Genomic DNA, 16,056 nt, shown 5'->3' on the forward strand with positions numbered 1-16,056 from the left:
AATCACTTACAACAGTCCTGCTATAATGGCATTTACAATAAATTTTCATTGCAATTATGTACATCGAGATACAAGTAATTCCATAAAGTAAGTAATATAAACAACTGTACCATTTAACTTGTTTACAATTCTTTATACACAAAATGGAAGACTATACACTTCCCTTGTGCAAAAATATTTTACACCTTTTTTAACATCATTTAATTTATTTTGTTGGCATAGAAGTATGTGCAAGCTGTCTGCCTGAAATTAATCAACCTGTTATTTTTCCATGTGGGTTCACATAATGACACACTAATAAATACAGAATATGCCCAATTATAAAGTAATGTGCGTGCATGATGGGATATTTCAGAGCCAAATGCCTAAAGTAACAAAGCAGAAAAAGTGCATTTTAAGGTAATTTTTACCAACAATCACTCAGACAACAACTTTTTTTTAAAATTTAAGATAGAGAATAAATAAAGTGGAAAGTGACAATTTTATGTTCTTATGCAAAAAAATCTAACAATATATAATAATAAATGCGAGATGTCTCAAAAAAGTAGATTTCAGTAAGGGGAAAATAAACACTTGTAAATGCTTAAATTGACATCTTTGGTATCTCTCAGTTAATACACCCGAAAGAGTACAGAGTAAGTAGAACTGAAGTAAATGGAAGAGATCAATGTTCACAACAGATTAAACAGCATGAAAGCAAGGCACAAGGTACAGCAACAGCACAGTAGCATAATATTTCATTTCTTCCAATCGATGGCCCATCCAAATGACTCAGTAACATGAAATACAATAAGTTCTTTAACAACACAATTAACTCAGACAGAAAAAATGTACCTCTTTAAATCATTCACGGGATACAAAATGAAAAAAAGTGTCTATACAGCATGAGAAAAATACAAGCAGAAAAAAGATATTTTAAAAAATATATTTATGGCAGGTAACATATTTATGTAAACTTCTATAATGCATTTACAATATGTAACTCTCTAGACCATAACAAAATATTCTGTTTCTTTTTTATGTTGGTTTCACATTCAGAACATGATAGGTTTATCTTTGCACTGGTCGGCGACATACGACGTGAAACGTTTCAGGAACTTTGGGTACTCCCGCTTGTATACAGCCCTCAGCACTGACGCTGGTGCCCAGCCTCCAGGATTCACTGTTTACCAACACAAAAGTTAATACTGTTATATGGAATAGCTATTATCGAGTACACACTGGATTTTCTGTCAAAGAATAAACTGATGTCAACTATCAAACTTAACATACACATAACTAAAATTCTAATGAATGTCTGCGTGTATGAAAAATTTACTTGGGATATGATTAACAGAGCAATAAAAGAATAGTATATGAAAAATATATTATGGATCTTATTAACACACCATGAGAAAAAGAGCCTATGGAGAAGAGCTTATGGAGCTAACTAACAAATTTTATGCATGTGTATTCTTCAAATGCGCAATTCGTGGAATTATATCATCATTAAATGAAATTAATAATCTTTCTTAATTATGTACACAACACTGATACGTTTGCTTGTCTATAAGTTTTTGTTCTAACACCATAATACTTCCGAAATAATAAAAACTAAGACAGGTTCTAATTTAGAATGTTACAGTGAGGAGAAGGAGTATATTTCTTAGAATGTGTATTTCATATTGACTGTGGCAGATGTGATGATTATTAAAATTCCCCCATGAGAAAGATCTGGGTAGCTCCGAGCCAGACCAGACATGTTCAGGTCGCTTGATGGCAAATTGTTGTCTGAGTAAGGTAAACATACCACATCCAGTTTTTGTACTGGTTGACTATAAAGTTTTAATCTTCCAAGAAGTTTAATAATAATATACTCTTAATTTCACTACCACAGGCACCTGAGGAGAAAATTGAAAATTTGTGCCAAGACTGCAACTTGAAAGCAGATTTCCTTCTAGTCAAGAGCATTCATTCACATCCCTTTCAGGCTACTGGCCTCAGTTTCTATACATAGATATAAAATACTGAATCAAAGATTTACTGCAATAAGTAACAGTCACAATTAACTTGTTGTCTGGTATACTTTTTCTACCTGGGTACGGAGGAAAGTCGAACAGTACTTAGCACACTAATTTCGCTTTAAACAGGACGGACACAAGTCCCTGCCAAGACCTCCATAGTTAGGTTTGTGTGATTTCTAAAATTCGCGTAAGGCAAATGCCACAACAGTTTCTATGAAACGGACACTGTTGATTTCCTTCCGCATCCTTCCCACCCAGAGCTTGATCTCCATGTCTAATGATCTCAAGGTTAATGGAAAATTAATCTGCCTTCCTTCCATGTGGGGAACAGGTTACAGAGGGCTCATGAGACGCTTGAAAGACATGAGATAGATACCAGATGACTGAAGCATGGAGTCACACATCAATAACAAATTTGATTGAAGGAGCAAAGATTCAACTTCTTGTTCCACTGTAAGGTTTTGCATTTGCCATTTGTTTCGTATTCAAGCTAAAAGTCTGTCTTCTAGAATGACTCTCTTTACGCATTGCAATACCCTTAACTTTGACACTTTCTAGCAAAGGTAAATAAATATTGGATCAGGACTTTACCCAGGCATTTTGCCATTTGAAGGCTGAGTTATGCCTGGTTAGCTAAGTTGGTAAGAGCTTTGCACTCAAAAGATGTGGGTATAGGTTCAACCTCCCCTTTAACCCGATGGGAAGTTTCAAAACGATGCACTCTGCAGCAGAGAGAAAGATTCACTTTCCAAGACCTCTAGGCTATGGCTAATCCACTTCTTTGCAATACTCTTTCATCCGGAAGTGCCAGTCCAGCAAGGTATGGAGGAGAGCTTCTGCAAAGTTGGGAAGGTAGGAGAGGTGACGGAGAGTTGTAGGTCACACTCGGATGGCTCAGTCAATAAGACCACAACTCACTAAAAGCGAGGTTCTGGGTTCAAATCCTAATCCAGCACACAGTTTTGATCTGGCAGGAGTTTTTCATTTTTAGTTTTATTATGATTTACAGTTACCTTTGACACTGACTTCCCAGAAAATGTAGTCTCCAGAGGTTTCTGGTTTTTGTTCTCTGATAGCTCAGTTTTTTATGTTAACATTATGAAGAAGATAGATTGCTATTTCATCATACAGTGGAGATGTTGAATTATAGACACACACACACACACACACACACACACACACACACACACACACACACAAAATGCTAAACAAGACAGCTTTCAGCCAAAAGGCTTTCTTCTGGAGTACACAAAACACACACACACACACACACACACACACACACACACACACACAGAGAGAGAGAGAGAGAGAGAGAGAGAGACACACACGACCGGGTTGCTGAAGAGAGTTGAGAAGGTGGGTGTGTGTGTGTGTGTGTGTGTGTGTGTGTGTGTGTGTGTGTGTGTGTTTTGTGTACTCCAGAAGAAAGCCTTTTGGCTGAAAGCTGTCTTGTTTAGCAAGAGGCATTTGTCTGGATTACACACACACACACACACACACACACAAACACACACACACACACACACACACACACAGAGAGAGAGAGAGAGAGAGAGAGAGAGAGAGAGAGAGAGAGACACACACACACACGACCGGGTTGCTGAAGAGAGTTGAGAAGGTAGGTGTGTGTGTGTGTGTGTGTGTGTGTAATCCAGACAAATGCCTCTTGGCTGAAAGATTACTTGTTTAGCAGTCCTTTTGTTGTGCCTCTCTGCGACTCAACATCTCCACTGCATGGTGTGTAGCAATCTATTTTTTTCATAATATTAACATTATTCCATTTGGATTTTCCATTACTAAATTAATGTTAGCTAGATTTACAAGTAATTGTATTTGTAAGGAAAATCTTAGAAAATAGCAACAATCTTGTGTCAATCAACCAAAGTATCCACCTGTATAACACAAGGAGAAAGCAGGACATATATGTTCAACATGCACACACAACACTAAAACAGAATGGACCACTGCAAACAGGAAACAGACTATACAATAAGCTACCTACAAACATTAAAACAATAAATGACACTTCAAAATTTAAAACTGCTGTCCATAAATATTTACTGCAAAAATGTTATTATAGTATAGATGAATATCTCAAAATATAAAAATTTAGTGCCAAGGTTAAATATAATGTATGGAAGCTTAACCTTCAGTTGTGATAATATTAAGCCTAAATCAACGTAAATTCTTGTATGATTTAAAAACATGTACTGTAAATCACAATGACTTGTCCAATATCATATTGTATACCTTGTGCAACAAATGATCAAAAGGACCAATAAAAATGTAATGTAATAACCTGAGCAGTGGAGGCCAAATTTACAGCCAGATGAACTACAGGAATACCGTATTTACTCGAATCTAAGCTGCACTTTTTTTTCCGGTTTTTGTAATCCAAAAAATCGCCTGCAGTTTAGAATCGAGTGCAAAGTAAGTGGAAGTTCTGAAAAATGTTGGTAGGTGCCGCCACAACTAACTTCTGCCGTCGAATATATGTAGCGCTACACAGGCATGCTTTGCAAGCACAAAGATAAATAGTGGCGTCAAAACCTCTGCGTCAGTAAATAAATTAAAAAAAAAAAAAGGTGGAAGACAAGCTTTTTTCTCCGCCCCGAGTTTCGACCACTGCATTTTCATACATTATCCAACGAAGTAAATACAAATTCTGTATTGTTCATCTTCGAATGTAACAGCATTTCAATGGGCTACGAAAATCCGACTGGCAAGACTGGGATGTTTGTCAATATGGCCAACTCTACATTCTGAATTTTTTCCTACCTGTGAGAAGAGATGGTTGCTAATAGGAACTTTTATGAATTGTGAATCACATGCAGTATTCTCTTCACCATAAGACTAATACGAATATAAACATTTTGCCATGTATTCTTACGTGTTTGCTGCTATGTCGTTTAAGTCCTGTCTGCCTAATAAACTACGAAACTAGTGTGAGACAACAGCAAACGTGGAAGAATATACATACCATGTCATGTTTATATTCGTATTATTCTTATGCCTAATAGTGATACAGTCAGAAATGAAGCACGGCACTTGACTAGATTTTTAAATCTAAGATGACTCTAATTTCTGTGCAGAATGTAATATACTAAAGAGGCGTCTGCAAAGATTTTCAAACTGAGAAAATTTTTTTGCTAAACTCTCGTTCAGATCATCATCATCTGTCATACGCAGTCTATTATTTGGTTCTTGTTGATCATTATCAAAGAAAGCAGCAGTGTAATTAACAACAAATAGCAGTCTCTTGCTATTGTTTCGCTAATGTGACAATTCTTCTCTCTCTCTCTCTCTCTCTCTCTCTCTCTCTCTCTCTCTCTCTCTCTTGCGGCGGTAGCGCGCACACAAAAGCAAGCCATGCCGCGAGCGGCGATAGGCCGTAAACACTCATTATCAGAATGGGACAAACAATGCAGGACACAGTACAGTAATGCATTTTCAGCTTAGAGTGATATAAACACCTATAACAAAGAGAACGGCACTTATCAGATCAAAGAAAAATAAGTAATCAATTCAAATCAGACAAAGCACGTGAAAAAGGAAGGGTACCTGTATAAATGCGGACGGAGCGCCTGACGCGTGCAATGGTTACCTGGTAAAGCTGAACTGCTAAGCTTATGACTCGAACCAAACTACTGTAACTGTATCGTCATTCATTCGACCTAAATTGTGTCTCATATTACAATGGACCAACTTTGTTTCAATTTGGAGGTGCGGCCTAAAACTTTTCTCTCCCCTTGAATTTCGAGTCTCAAATTTCAGGTGCGGCTTAGATTCGGGAAAATTTTTTTTCCTTGATTTCAAGTCTCATTTTTCAGGTGCGGCTTAGATTCGAGTAAATACGGTAACAATTCATTCATCTTATCTCCTGTTCATTAAAGCAGTGCCTAAATTATTTTAAAACTTTGACATATATAGAACACATTGCACTTTCTTTGGCAGGGGCAGATCATTTCTCTCTTTAATAGAACACCCACAATATATATAATTGTTTCTGAAGTAGTAAGCTGATCACACAGAGAGAAAGGTTCCACAGATCTTACTGGGTGTACACGAGTCAAGTTCTTAAGAAACTCAGTATACAGTTAAGTAGTTTTAAGAAATGATTTGAAAGTCAAAAGCATGAAAGCCAACTGTGACAACTGATAAGATAACATAACTTCCACTGAGAGCAAGTTCAGAAATCACTGCAAATGCATGGGAAACATACTTCAAAACTGATATGGATTTTCCAAGTTTCTGCTACCTGCTTTTTACTGGGCTAGTAATTTACCAGTTACAGGCTAGTAATTTATCAGTTACATAAACTAAGAATGGATTGAATATGTAAGACACATTACAATACTACGCAGAGAATCTGTCCAATAACGTGAAGAAATCTATGAAGTGACAAGTGTTGTTAAATGGATCACACAACACTCTGCAGTAAATTGACAATGTGAAGAGAAAGTAAAATGTGTAATAAACAAATTTTGCCAGATGATAACTGGATATAAATTGAAAACAAAAGTGGTAGTCATGTGAATGTTTGAATCAAAATTGTATGTATGCGGAACCAATTATAAAATGCCTAGTAAAGACATAGCAAAACATTATGGAAAACAGCACAACAGTTTTTCAACTATCTGTTAAATGTTTGCAAGAACAAAAAGTTAATAGCAGTTTTTGAATAGACACAAAATCATCATCTAAAGAGCTTGTAAAGGAGGTAAAATAAAGAGTGAAAAATCATAATGGTTTAATGAACTTTTTATTCATACAATTTAGACTACTGCAGCACAAAGCCTGAAACAGTTGTCTGTGAAGATTTTATCATTTAGTCTCTAATTACCGAACCTCTCCTGGAAAGGTAAACAGTACACAGAAAGTTTTCAACCTCAAAAATGTCAGAAAAGGTCAGACAGTGGATGTATTTGAAAGCAGCTGCACCTCTATTAGAGGGAAAAAATACCCACAGAAATGCTGAAAGAGACTTCAGAGAAGCCCAAACTGGTACAATCTATTGCAATAAAGAACTGGAAATGTCTCAAGAATATGGACAGGACAAAAATACCACATTAGAATAAAACTGTCTATGAAAAAATATAGAAAATATTGACACAACCACTACTCATTGTGTAATAAATGTAGAGATGATGATTTTTATGATTTTTCTAAACCATGGTCTAAACATATTTCACAATTCATCACTCTGGAGAGAACACGGTTATCGGTTTTTGCATCATCTCCTTCAGGACCATTTTGATTATGTGATTAAGAGAAACATTCTACAAGAACAATATTGCATTTCACATGCTACATATCACCTAGTGTGAAATGAGTTTGTATCTAACAGGAAGTGCTTCAAATTCTGAATCACAATTAATATGGTATGCATGGTACATGTTCAATGCTTCAATATTTTGTTCGAGGTGGTTGTTGTTGTGGCCTTCAGTCCTGAGACTTGTTTGATGCAGCTCTCCATGCAACTCTATCTTGCGCAAGCTTCTTCATCTCCCAGTACCTACTGCAACGTACATCCTTCTGAATCTGCTTAGTGTATTCATCTCTTGGTCTCCCTCTACGATTTTTACCCTCCACGCTCCCCTCCAGTACTGAATTGGTGATCCCTTGCTGCCTCAGAACATGTCCTACAAAACCGATCCCTTCTTCTAGTCAAGTTGTGCCACAAACTCCTCTTCTCCCCAATTCTATTCAATACCTCCTCATTAGTTATGTGATCTACCCCTCTAATCTTCAGCACTCTTCTGTAGCACCACATTTTGACAGCTTCTATTCTCTTCTTGTCCAAACTATTTATCGTCCATGTTTCACTTCCATACATGGCTACGCTCCATACAAATACTTTCAGAAATGACTTCCTGACATTTAAATCTATACTCGATGTTAACAAATTTTTCTTATTCACAAACACTTTCCTTGCCATTGCCAGCTTATATCCTCTCTACTTCGACCATCATCAGTTATTTTGCTCCCCAAATAGCAAAATTCATTTACTAATTTAAGTGTCTCATTTCCTAATCTAATTCCCTCAGCATCACCCAACTTAATTCGACTACATTCCATTATCCTCATTTTGATTTCGTTGATGTTCATCTTATACCCTCCTTTCAAGACACTGTCCATTCCATTCAACTGCTCTTTCAAGTCCTTTGCTGTCTCTGACAGAATTACAATGTCATCAGCGAACCTCAAAAGTTTTTATTTCGTCTCCATGGATTTTAATACCTACTCCAAACTTTTACTTTATTTCCTTTACTGCTTGCTCAATATACAGACTGAATAGCATCAGGGAGAGGCTACAACCTTGTCTCACTCCCTTCCCAACCACTGCCTCCCTTTCATGTCCCTCGACTCTTATAACTGCCATCTGCTTTCCGTACAAATTGTAAATAGCCTTTCGCTCCCTATATTTTACTCCTGCCACCTTCAGAATTTGAAAGAGAGTATTCCAATCAACATTGTCAAAAGTTTTCTCTAAGTCTACAAATGCTAGAAATGTAGGTTTGTCTTTATTAATCTATTTTGTAAGATAAGTTGTAGGGTCAGTATTGCCTCACGTGTTCCAACGTTTCTACGGAATCCAAACTGATCATCCCCGAGGTCGGCTTCTACCAGTTTTTCCATTCGTCTGTAAGGAATTCGCGTTAGTATTTTACAGCTGTGACTTATTAAACTGATAGTTCAGTAATTTTCACATTTGTCAACACCTGCTTTCTTTGGGATTGGAATATTAGATTCTTCTTGAAGTCTGAGGGAGTTTCGCCTGTCTCATACATCTTGCTCACGAGATGGAAGAGTTTTGTCAGGACTGGCTCTCCCAAGGCCGTCAGTAGTTCTAATGGAATGTTGTCTACTCCCGGGGCCTTGTTTCGACTCAGGTCTTTCAGTGCTCTGTCAAACTCTTCACACAGTATCATACCTCCCATTTCATCTTCATCTACCTCCTCTTCCATTTCCATAATATTGTCCTCAAGAACATCGCCCCTGTATAGAACCTCTATATACTCCTTCCATCTTTCTGCTTTCCCTTCTTTGCTTAGAACTGGGTTTCCATCTGAGCTCTCGATATTCATGCAAGTGGTTCTCTTTTCTCCAAATGTCTCTTCAATTTTCCTGTAGGCAGTATCTATCTTACCCCTCATGAGATAAACCTCTACATCCTTGAGATAAGCCTCTACATCCTTACATTTGTCCTCTAGCCATCCCTGCTTAGCCATTTTGCACTTCCTGTCAATCTCATTTTTGAGACGTTTGTATTCCTTTTTGCCTGCTTCACTTACTGCATTTTTGTATTTTCTCCTTTCATCAATTAAATTCAGTATCTCTTCTGTTACCCCAGGTTTTCTAGTAGCCCTCATCTTTTTACCTACTTGATCCTCTGCTGCCTTCACTATTTCATCCCTCAAAGCTACCCATTCTCCTTCTACAATATTTCTTTCCCCCATTTCTGTCAATTGTTCCCTTATGCTCTCCCTGAAACACTGTACAACCTCTGGTTCTTTCAGTTTATCCGGTTCCCATCTCCTTAAATTCCCACTTTTTTGCAGTTTCTTCAGTTTTAATCTACAGTTCATAACCAATAGATTGTGGTCAGAGTGCACATCTGTCCCTGGAAATGTCTTACAATTTAAAATCTGGTTCCTAAATCTCTGTCTTACCATTATATAATCTATCTGAAACCTTCTAGTATCTCCAGGGTTCTTCCATGTATACAACCTTCTATCATGATTCTTAAACCAAGTGTTAGCTATGATTAAGTTATGCTCTGTGCAAAATTCTACCAGGCAGTTTCATCTTTCATTTCTTAGCCCCAATCCATATTCACCTACTACTATTTAATTCTCTTCCTTTTCCTACTGTCGAATCCCAGTCACCCATGACTATTAAATTTTCGTCTCCCTTCACTACCTGAATAACTTCTTTTATCTCATCATACATTTCATCAATTTCATCATCATCTGCGAGCTAGTTGGCATATAAACTTGTAATACTGTAGTAGGCATGGGCTTCGTGTCTATCTTGGCCACAATAATGCGTTCACTATGCTGTTTTTTAGTAGCTTACCTGCACTTCTATTTTTTTGTTCATTATTAAACCTACTCCTGCATTACCCCTATTTGATTTTGTATTTATAACCCTGTATTCACCTGACCAAAAGTCTTGTTCCTCCTGCCACCGAACTTCACTAATTCCCACTATATCTAACTTTAACCTATCCATTTCCCTTTTTAAATATTCTAACCTACCTGCCCGATTAAGTGATTTGACATTCCACACTCCGATCCGTAGAACGCCAGTTTTCTTTCTCCTGATAACGATGTCCTCTTGAGTAGTCCCCGCCCAGAGATCCGAATGGGGGACTATTTTACCTCCGGAATATTTTACCAAAGAGGACGCCATCATCATTTAATCATACAGTAAAGCTGCATGCCCTCGGGAAAAATTACGGCCGTAGTTTCCCCCTTGCTTTCAGTCGTTCACAGTACCACAACAGCAAGGCCGTTTTAGTTAGTGTTACAGGGCCAGATCAGTCAATCATCCAGACTGTTGCCACACCAACTACTGAAAAGGCTGCTGCCCCTCTTCAGGAACCACACGTTTGTCTGGCCTCTCAACAGATACCCCTCCGTTGTGGTTGTACTTACGGAACGGCTATCTGTATCTGTATAGTTGAGGCACGCAAGCCTCCCCACCAACGGCAAGGTCCATGGTTCATTGGGGGGGGGGGGGGGGGGGGGGGGGGGGGGGGGTTGTGTGTGTGTGTGTGTGTGTGTGTGTGTGTGTGTGTGTGTGTGTGTGTGTGTGTGTGTGTAAGGTAAGAAACTAAAATTTGTCCTTTTTAATATTTCATTTGATTTAACAGTCTAACCTCATTGGCAACAATCTTCACAATCAAAGAACATGGACTTTTCTCAGCTCAGCCCAACTGAAGGAATGAATAATTCTTGTTTGTTTCATTTTGTTTTAGGGCGCATAAAACAACCTGGGTCATACGTGCCCGAGTCAAAACTATAGAACACAAACAGAGAGAGGGAGGAAACAACGACACGTCAGTCCCAACGGATAGAATAGGAGACAGCTAAAAACAGGCATGTAGAAAGAGGGCTAAAAAAACACAATACATACCAAAATGGAAGTCCGTAACTAAAAATTAAATGGCCTTCGCCTTATTGCTTCGGTGGATAAAAAGTAAAAAGCGGTAGACAGCCCGCGCCTCATTCACTAAAACAACGGATAAATTACAAGGCAAAGCCAAGCTGGAACATAAATTAGAAAAAAAAAGGGCATTCCAGCAGGAAGTGGTAGACATTGAAAATTTGGGCTCAATGCGTACAAAGGGGCAGGGTAGTGCCACTGAGCAAATGATGATGGCTAAAAAGGCAGTGCCCAATACACAGCTGAGTTAAAATAATTTCCTCCCAGTGGGGCGGTTGAGAGGAGGTTGTCCAAGAAGCCGGGAGAGGCTTAATAAGTTGAAGGTTATTCCTGCGAAGGGAGGACCATTGGCGATGCCAAAGGGACACCACCTCCTGACAGACAGCAGCACAGGTATCATCAGAGGGAATATAGGTAGTCGTGGGCTGAGGTATGAGGACTGCAGCCTCGTTTACTGGCAGACCGACATGACCAGAGACCCACAGAAACATGACATTGGCTCCACCAAGAGTGAGCGAGTAACAGTTTTCCTGGGCCCGCTGCACTAAGGGATGAGCAGTGTACAGCGCACAGAGACTTTGGTGGGCGCTGAGTGAGTCTGAGCAGAGAACACAATTGGGAAGGCTGCAAGAGAGAGGTGCTGCATCATCTGAATGTGGATGGCGTCTGGCCCTGGGGCGGAGGATCAGGATGAACTGAGAGCATGATCTAGCTCCCTCATAGTAAAGGAAGCATTGTAGCACTCACGGTTCTGAGAAGAGAAGGGTATCATCCGAACCTCCTCCACTCGTTTCCGATGGATGAAGGCAGGGTGATAGTGGGAAGAGCTCGAAACTTCTGCGAAATGGTGGCCCAAGGTGTTGGAGATAGCAGTAGGGTCCACGATGACATCATCAGCCGCTGTCAAGACAGAAATTGGGGAATGTCCTTCATGGAGCGAGTGGTAACAAGAACAGAACTATAAATGCGATGCCAGACACAAGAACACAAGGTTTGTGACTAGCCAGTAACTTGTGAGCTACTGGGTATGGCACTTTTTCCTTTACCCGTATCTCTTGAATGGCCCACTCATCTAGATACACAGGAAGAGTGCGAGTGGGCACCAAGGAGGAATCGACCTCCTTCATTACAGCAAGGAAATCCCCCATGATTGCCATCATCTCCGTTGGTGAACTTCTTCCAACTGGGGGACCCCTTCACAAGGGGGCACACCCGCCTTAAGTGATTGACCTCAGGTCACACCTCCTGAACACCTGACGGAGGGGCCAACCGACAATTTGGGTTGGTTACAGCTCAGGCAGTCACCCCTCTCTGGGCCTGGCCTGTACCAGGGAATATGTGCGAACCCTACCTACTGACCCAGTGCTGGGAATTACGCGTTATACAGTCACCTGTTACGTGGCCTTCAGGAGCGTACAGCGAGGAAGAAGAAAAAAAGAGGGTCCTCGAACACCGAAGTGGAGGAACGAGAAGAGAAGGGAAACAAAAAAAAAAAAAAAAAAAAAAAAAAAAAGGAAAAGGGAGCCAAAAATAAAGTATAGACTGTTCGCATGTCAGCAACAGAATGCAGAACATTCCCAATAATACCACAGACATGTTTCCCAAGGGAGGGGAACAAGAATAGCTAGAGGATAGACATGCAGCACGGAAGGGAAAAAGTGCTGCAGAGGCTGGGGCCCCGTGGTAGCCAAGCACGAACCCGCCAAAGAGTGACGAGCCCCCCGGGGGCGAATCATTCTTGTTATTTTCACGAAACTCTTCTCCTGTATGATCTCTGAAAAACATGTCCGACCAAGTGTTGCAATGCTGCTGTTCCCTATTAGTTCCAGTCTACTGTTGGTATGAGACAATTATGAGGTCCTTTCACTTTTATTTAAGATGAGACCACTGTACTATAAAGATTACAGAAGCAACCACTGACAGAATGCAGACAGAAGAGCTGAAGAAGGAAGTTTCTCTGCCCACCATTACTATCACTATTAAATCTCTCTTTTATAAGTATTTTCTTATTCAATATAATTAACTTACCACAATTTTTACATACTTCCAAATTTAATTCAAAGTAGAAAGCCACTCAGTGTTGATGCTTACCTACTGAACAGTAAGTTACTTTACATGTAATGTTATCCCTTGTTATCTTGGCATCATCCTTTGGTGGATCCACCAAAGTTTGGCAAACTAGGCACACAGTCAGATAAATCCGTACACATTTACTGGTATTTGCCTGTAAATGAAAACAAACTAGTTAGGGTACAACACATACACGAGGAGAACTGTGAACAATGAATTACCCCATGACTTGAATATTCCCTGACAAACATGAATCTTTGATGGCTTTAGACAGATAGTGCTAGAATATTGAAAAGTTTATAAATATATAAACTCATGAGAATTGTTTATTTAAAAAGCATATTACAATGAAAAACTTCCATCAAAGAATACGAGTACATTGCTCAAGTCCTAGCTGTTACAAAAGGTACACGGTCAGAGCCTTTTGCAGAAGAGGTCAACAATTTTGCATGTCACTGTGACCAGAATGTCACTAATTTCTTGTATTGCATTCATTATTTCCTTATGAATATCATTATGACACTGTCAATTGTAAAACACAAAAATTCTGTGCAAACATTAATTTATGTAGATGAGTACATTAATAAAAGCTGTCTGTAATTAACTGCTATATGATCGCCAGATGCATTTCTTGATTTCACAGAAAAGAAGAGTTGGTGATGAAAGACAAGTGTAAGATTGTGGTCTGTTCACCACAGTGCATTTCATCCTTGTAATCTTTGGTCAAGTGTGCCATGCTAAATCTGCCAGCCAGTTGTGATGGAACTGCAATTGCAATTAAAGTTACACCTTCTTTGTAATTTTGTAGTGGAGACAATATAGCACTGTGTTAAGTATCATGAAAAAGATTAAACAATACCCAGTGTAGCACAGCTGAAAAAAATTCCAAGAATCATAATTATGGCTGTGAAAAAATTTAAAAGTTGACACTGAAAAAAATTTTGAGAATCTCGTGCACTGAATGTGACGGTCCTAACCATTTTTGAGTTGCAAGTGACTGTAGGTTCTCTGCATGCAGAGCACAAATAGACACAAAGCCAGAAGGTTTGAGCTAATGATAACAGTAATGTGTTGGAATACACTGCAATTAGAGAGAGAGAGAGAGACAGAGAGAGAAACAAGGATATGAAAAAAATAAAACATTAAAAACCATACAAGATCACCTTTTTTATCTTCAGGTCTTAAAATCTTTTTGTTGTAAAACATATTCATTTTATGCTGACCTAATGAGGGTTGCCACAAGTTTCCCTGATATTTCCCTAATTTCCAGATAAGTTTTAGCATTTTTCCCTCACAAATTTTGAGATCTCAAGGGCAATTTAAGACGTAAGTTGACAATCTGTCTTTGCAGCTATGGTACAAGAAACAATGGTGCAAATGAGGAAATATCTAAAAAAAGACTTGCAAGCAGATGGTGTTTCGTGACACAAGCAAAAATCTTAAGTACTAACATCAACATCTTTTATAATGAACTATTTTTAGATGGAGGAAGCAAGCTAAATGGTGTACTTGTTTCATTATAACCACTGATGTTATTTTATTTCAATAAAACAAAACAGATTTGGTGACAAGATATGCATTTCTTTGGAGTTCGCAAGACGGATTTAAAATATCTTCACTGATTTGAGAAGTAACCTCAGAAAAAAGTAGGCCTCTTGGAAGAAGTGTACATGGTGTGGAAGAATTGTGTAAACCAACACTGTAGCTGATCGCCAATGAAATGTTTGTTCTACTATGTTTGTTACTGTCAGTTATTACCCGCTGTGTTATATCTATTATTTTACAGGTATTGTATGATTTTTCTTTCGAGAAATATATTAGTACATAGAATATGAACCACCAGCGACTGAGAATTCTCTTCTTGTCATCCATACTTTCTATACGCCACATACGACAGACTTGGCCCGAGAGAGATCGGTGTGACTAGATCTGACCGGCAGGGCCTGCACATTAGTGGGACTGAATGGCTTCAGATTGGCAGGCCAGATCCATTACAGATACCTGCAGAATGGCCTGCAGTTTTGGCCGGCCACAGAAATCCATTGGTGTGGCCGGTTATTCACAAGCCACTGACAGAATGTTGATCAAATGAAACCACAGTGATCAATCCATGCAACAGATAACTTGTTCAAATACTGTGAGAATCAATAATAGTGAGGATAGGTAACAACTCACAGTAAAGATGATTGCTGAGCCGCAGACAGGCACATAGAAATGGCAATCTCAATCTCACAATTAAATTTTCATCCACAGCTTTTGTCAGAAAGAGAGAGCACATACACATTCACACAATCACTCAGGCACTGATGCACACACGATCACCGTCTCCTTCCGCTGTGTCTACAGTCTCTGAGAATCAGATCCAAACAAACCAATCCTCATGCTTCCCTGCCTCTCGTCAGCAGCTGCTAGGCAAGCAGCAGGAAGTGGTGGCAGCACTTACTGTAAGTTGAGGGGAGTGGTAGAAAGGGGGGAAGTAGTAGTAACGAGGGAGTAGGGAAGAGGCAAACGTACTCAGCTGGACCCAGCCAGCAATGATGCATGGCATATCAATAAACATACCATTTCATCTAATGAGTCATTCCTCAGATCTTTAACAATGCTGTAATTGTCTACAATACACTACAGAGATGTAGTGATAAGTCAATAGTCTTCCCATTTCCCCAGCTCCTCTCTTGTGCAGTAAAGTAGATGATACATTTGTAACACACATGAGTAGTGTGGCAATGCTCTAAGACAACTTTAGCACATTACATGGAGGGTGAGGGGTTAGGATGAGGAGTGTGTGTGTGTGTGTGTGTGTGTGTGT

General features: G+C 39.1%; 1 protein-coding gene across 1 annotated transcript in view; it reads right to left on the reverse strand.

Annotated features, from left to right (window-relative positions):
• Window positions 1-497: 497 nt before the first annotated feature.
• LOC126191233 (ceramide transfer protein) overlaps window positions 498-16,056 on the reverse strand; it is a 179,385-nt gene continuing 163,826 nt past the window's right edge. Inside the window, exons 9-10 of the mRNA XM_049932038.1 lie at window positions 13,269-13,401; window positions 498-1,162 (exon numbers count right to left, since the gene is read on the reverse strand). Of these exons, the coding sequence (XP_049787995.1) occupies window positions 1,035-1,162; window positions 13,269-13,401 (261 nt within the window). The 3' untranslated portion in view covers window positions 498-1,034. The remainder of the gene's footprint in view (window positions 1,163-13,268; window positions 13,402-16,056) is intronic.

Source organism: Schistocerca cancellata, chromosome 6 (genome assembly GCF_023864275.1).
Source record: "Schistocerca cancellata isolate TAMUIC-IGC-003103 chromosome 6, iqSchCanc2.1, whole genome shotgun sequence".
NCBI lineage: Eukaryota > Metazoa > Arthropoda > Insecta > Orthoptera > Acrididae > Schistocerca > Schistocerca cancellata.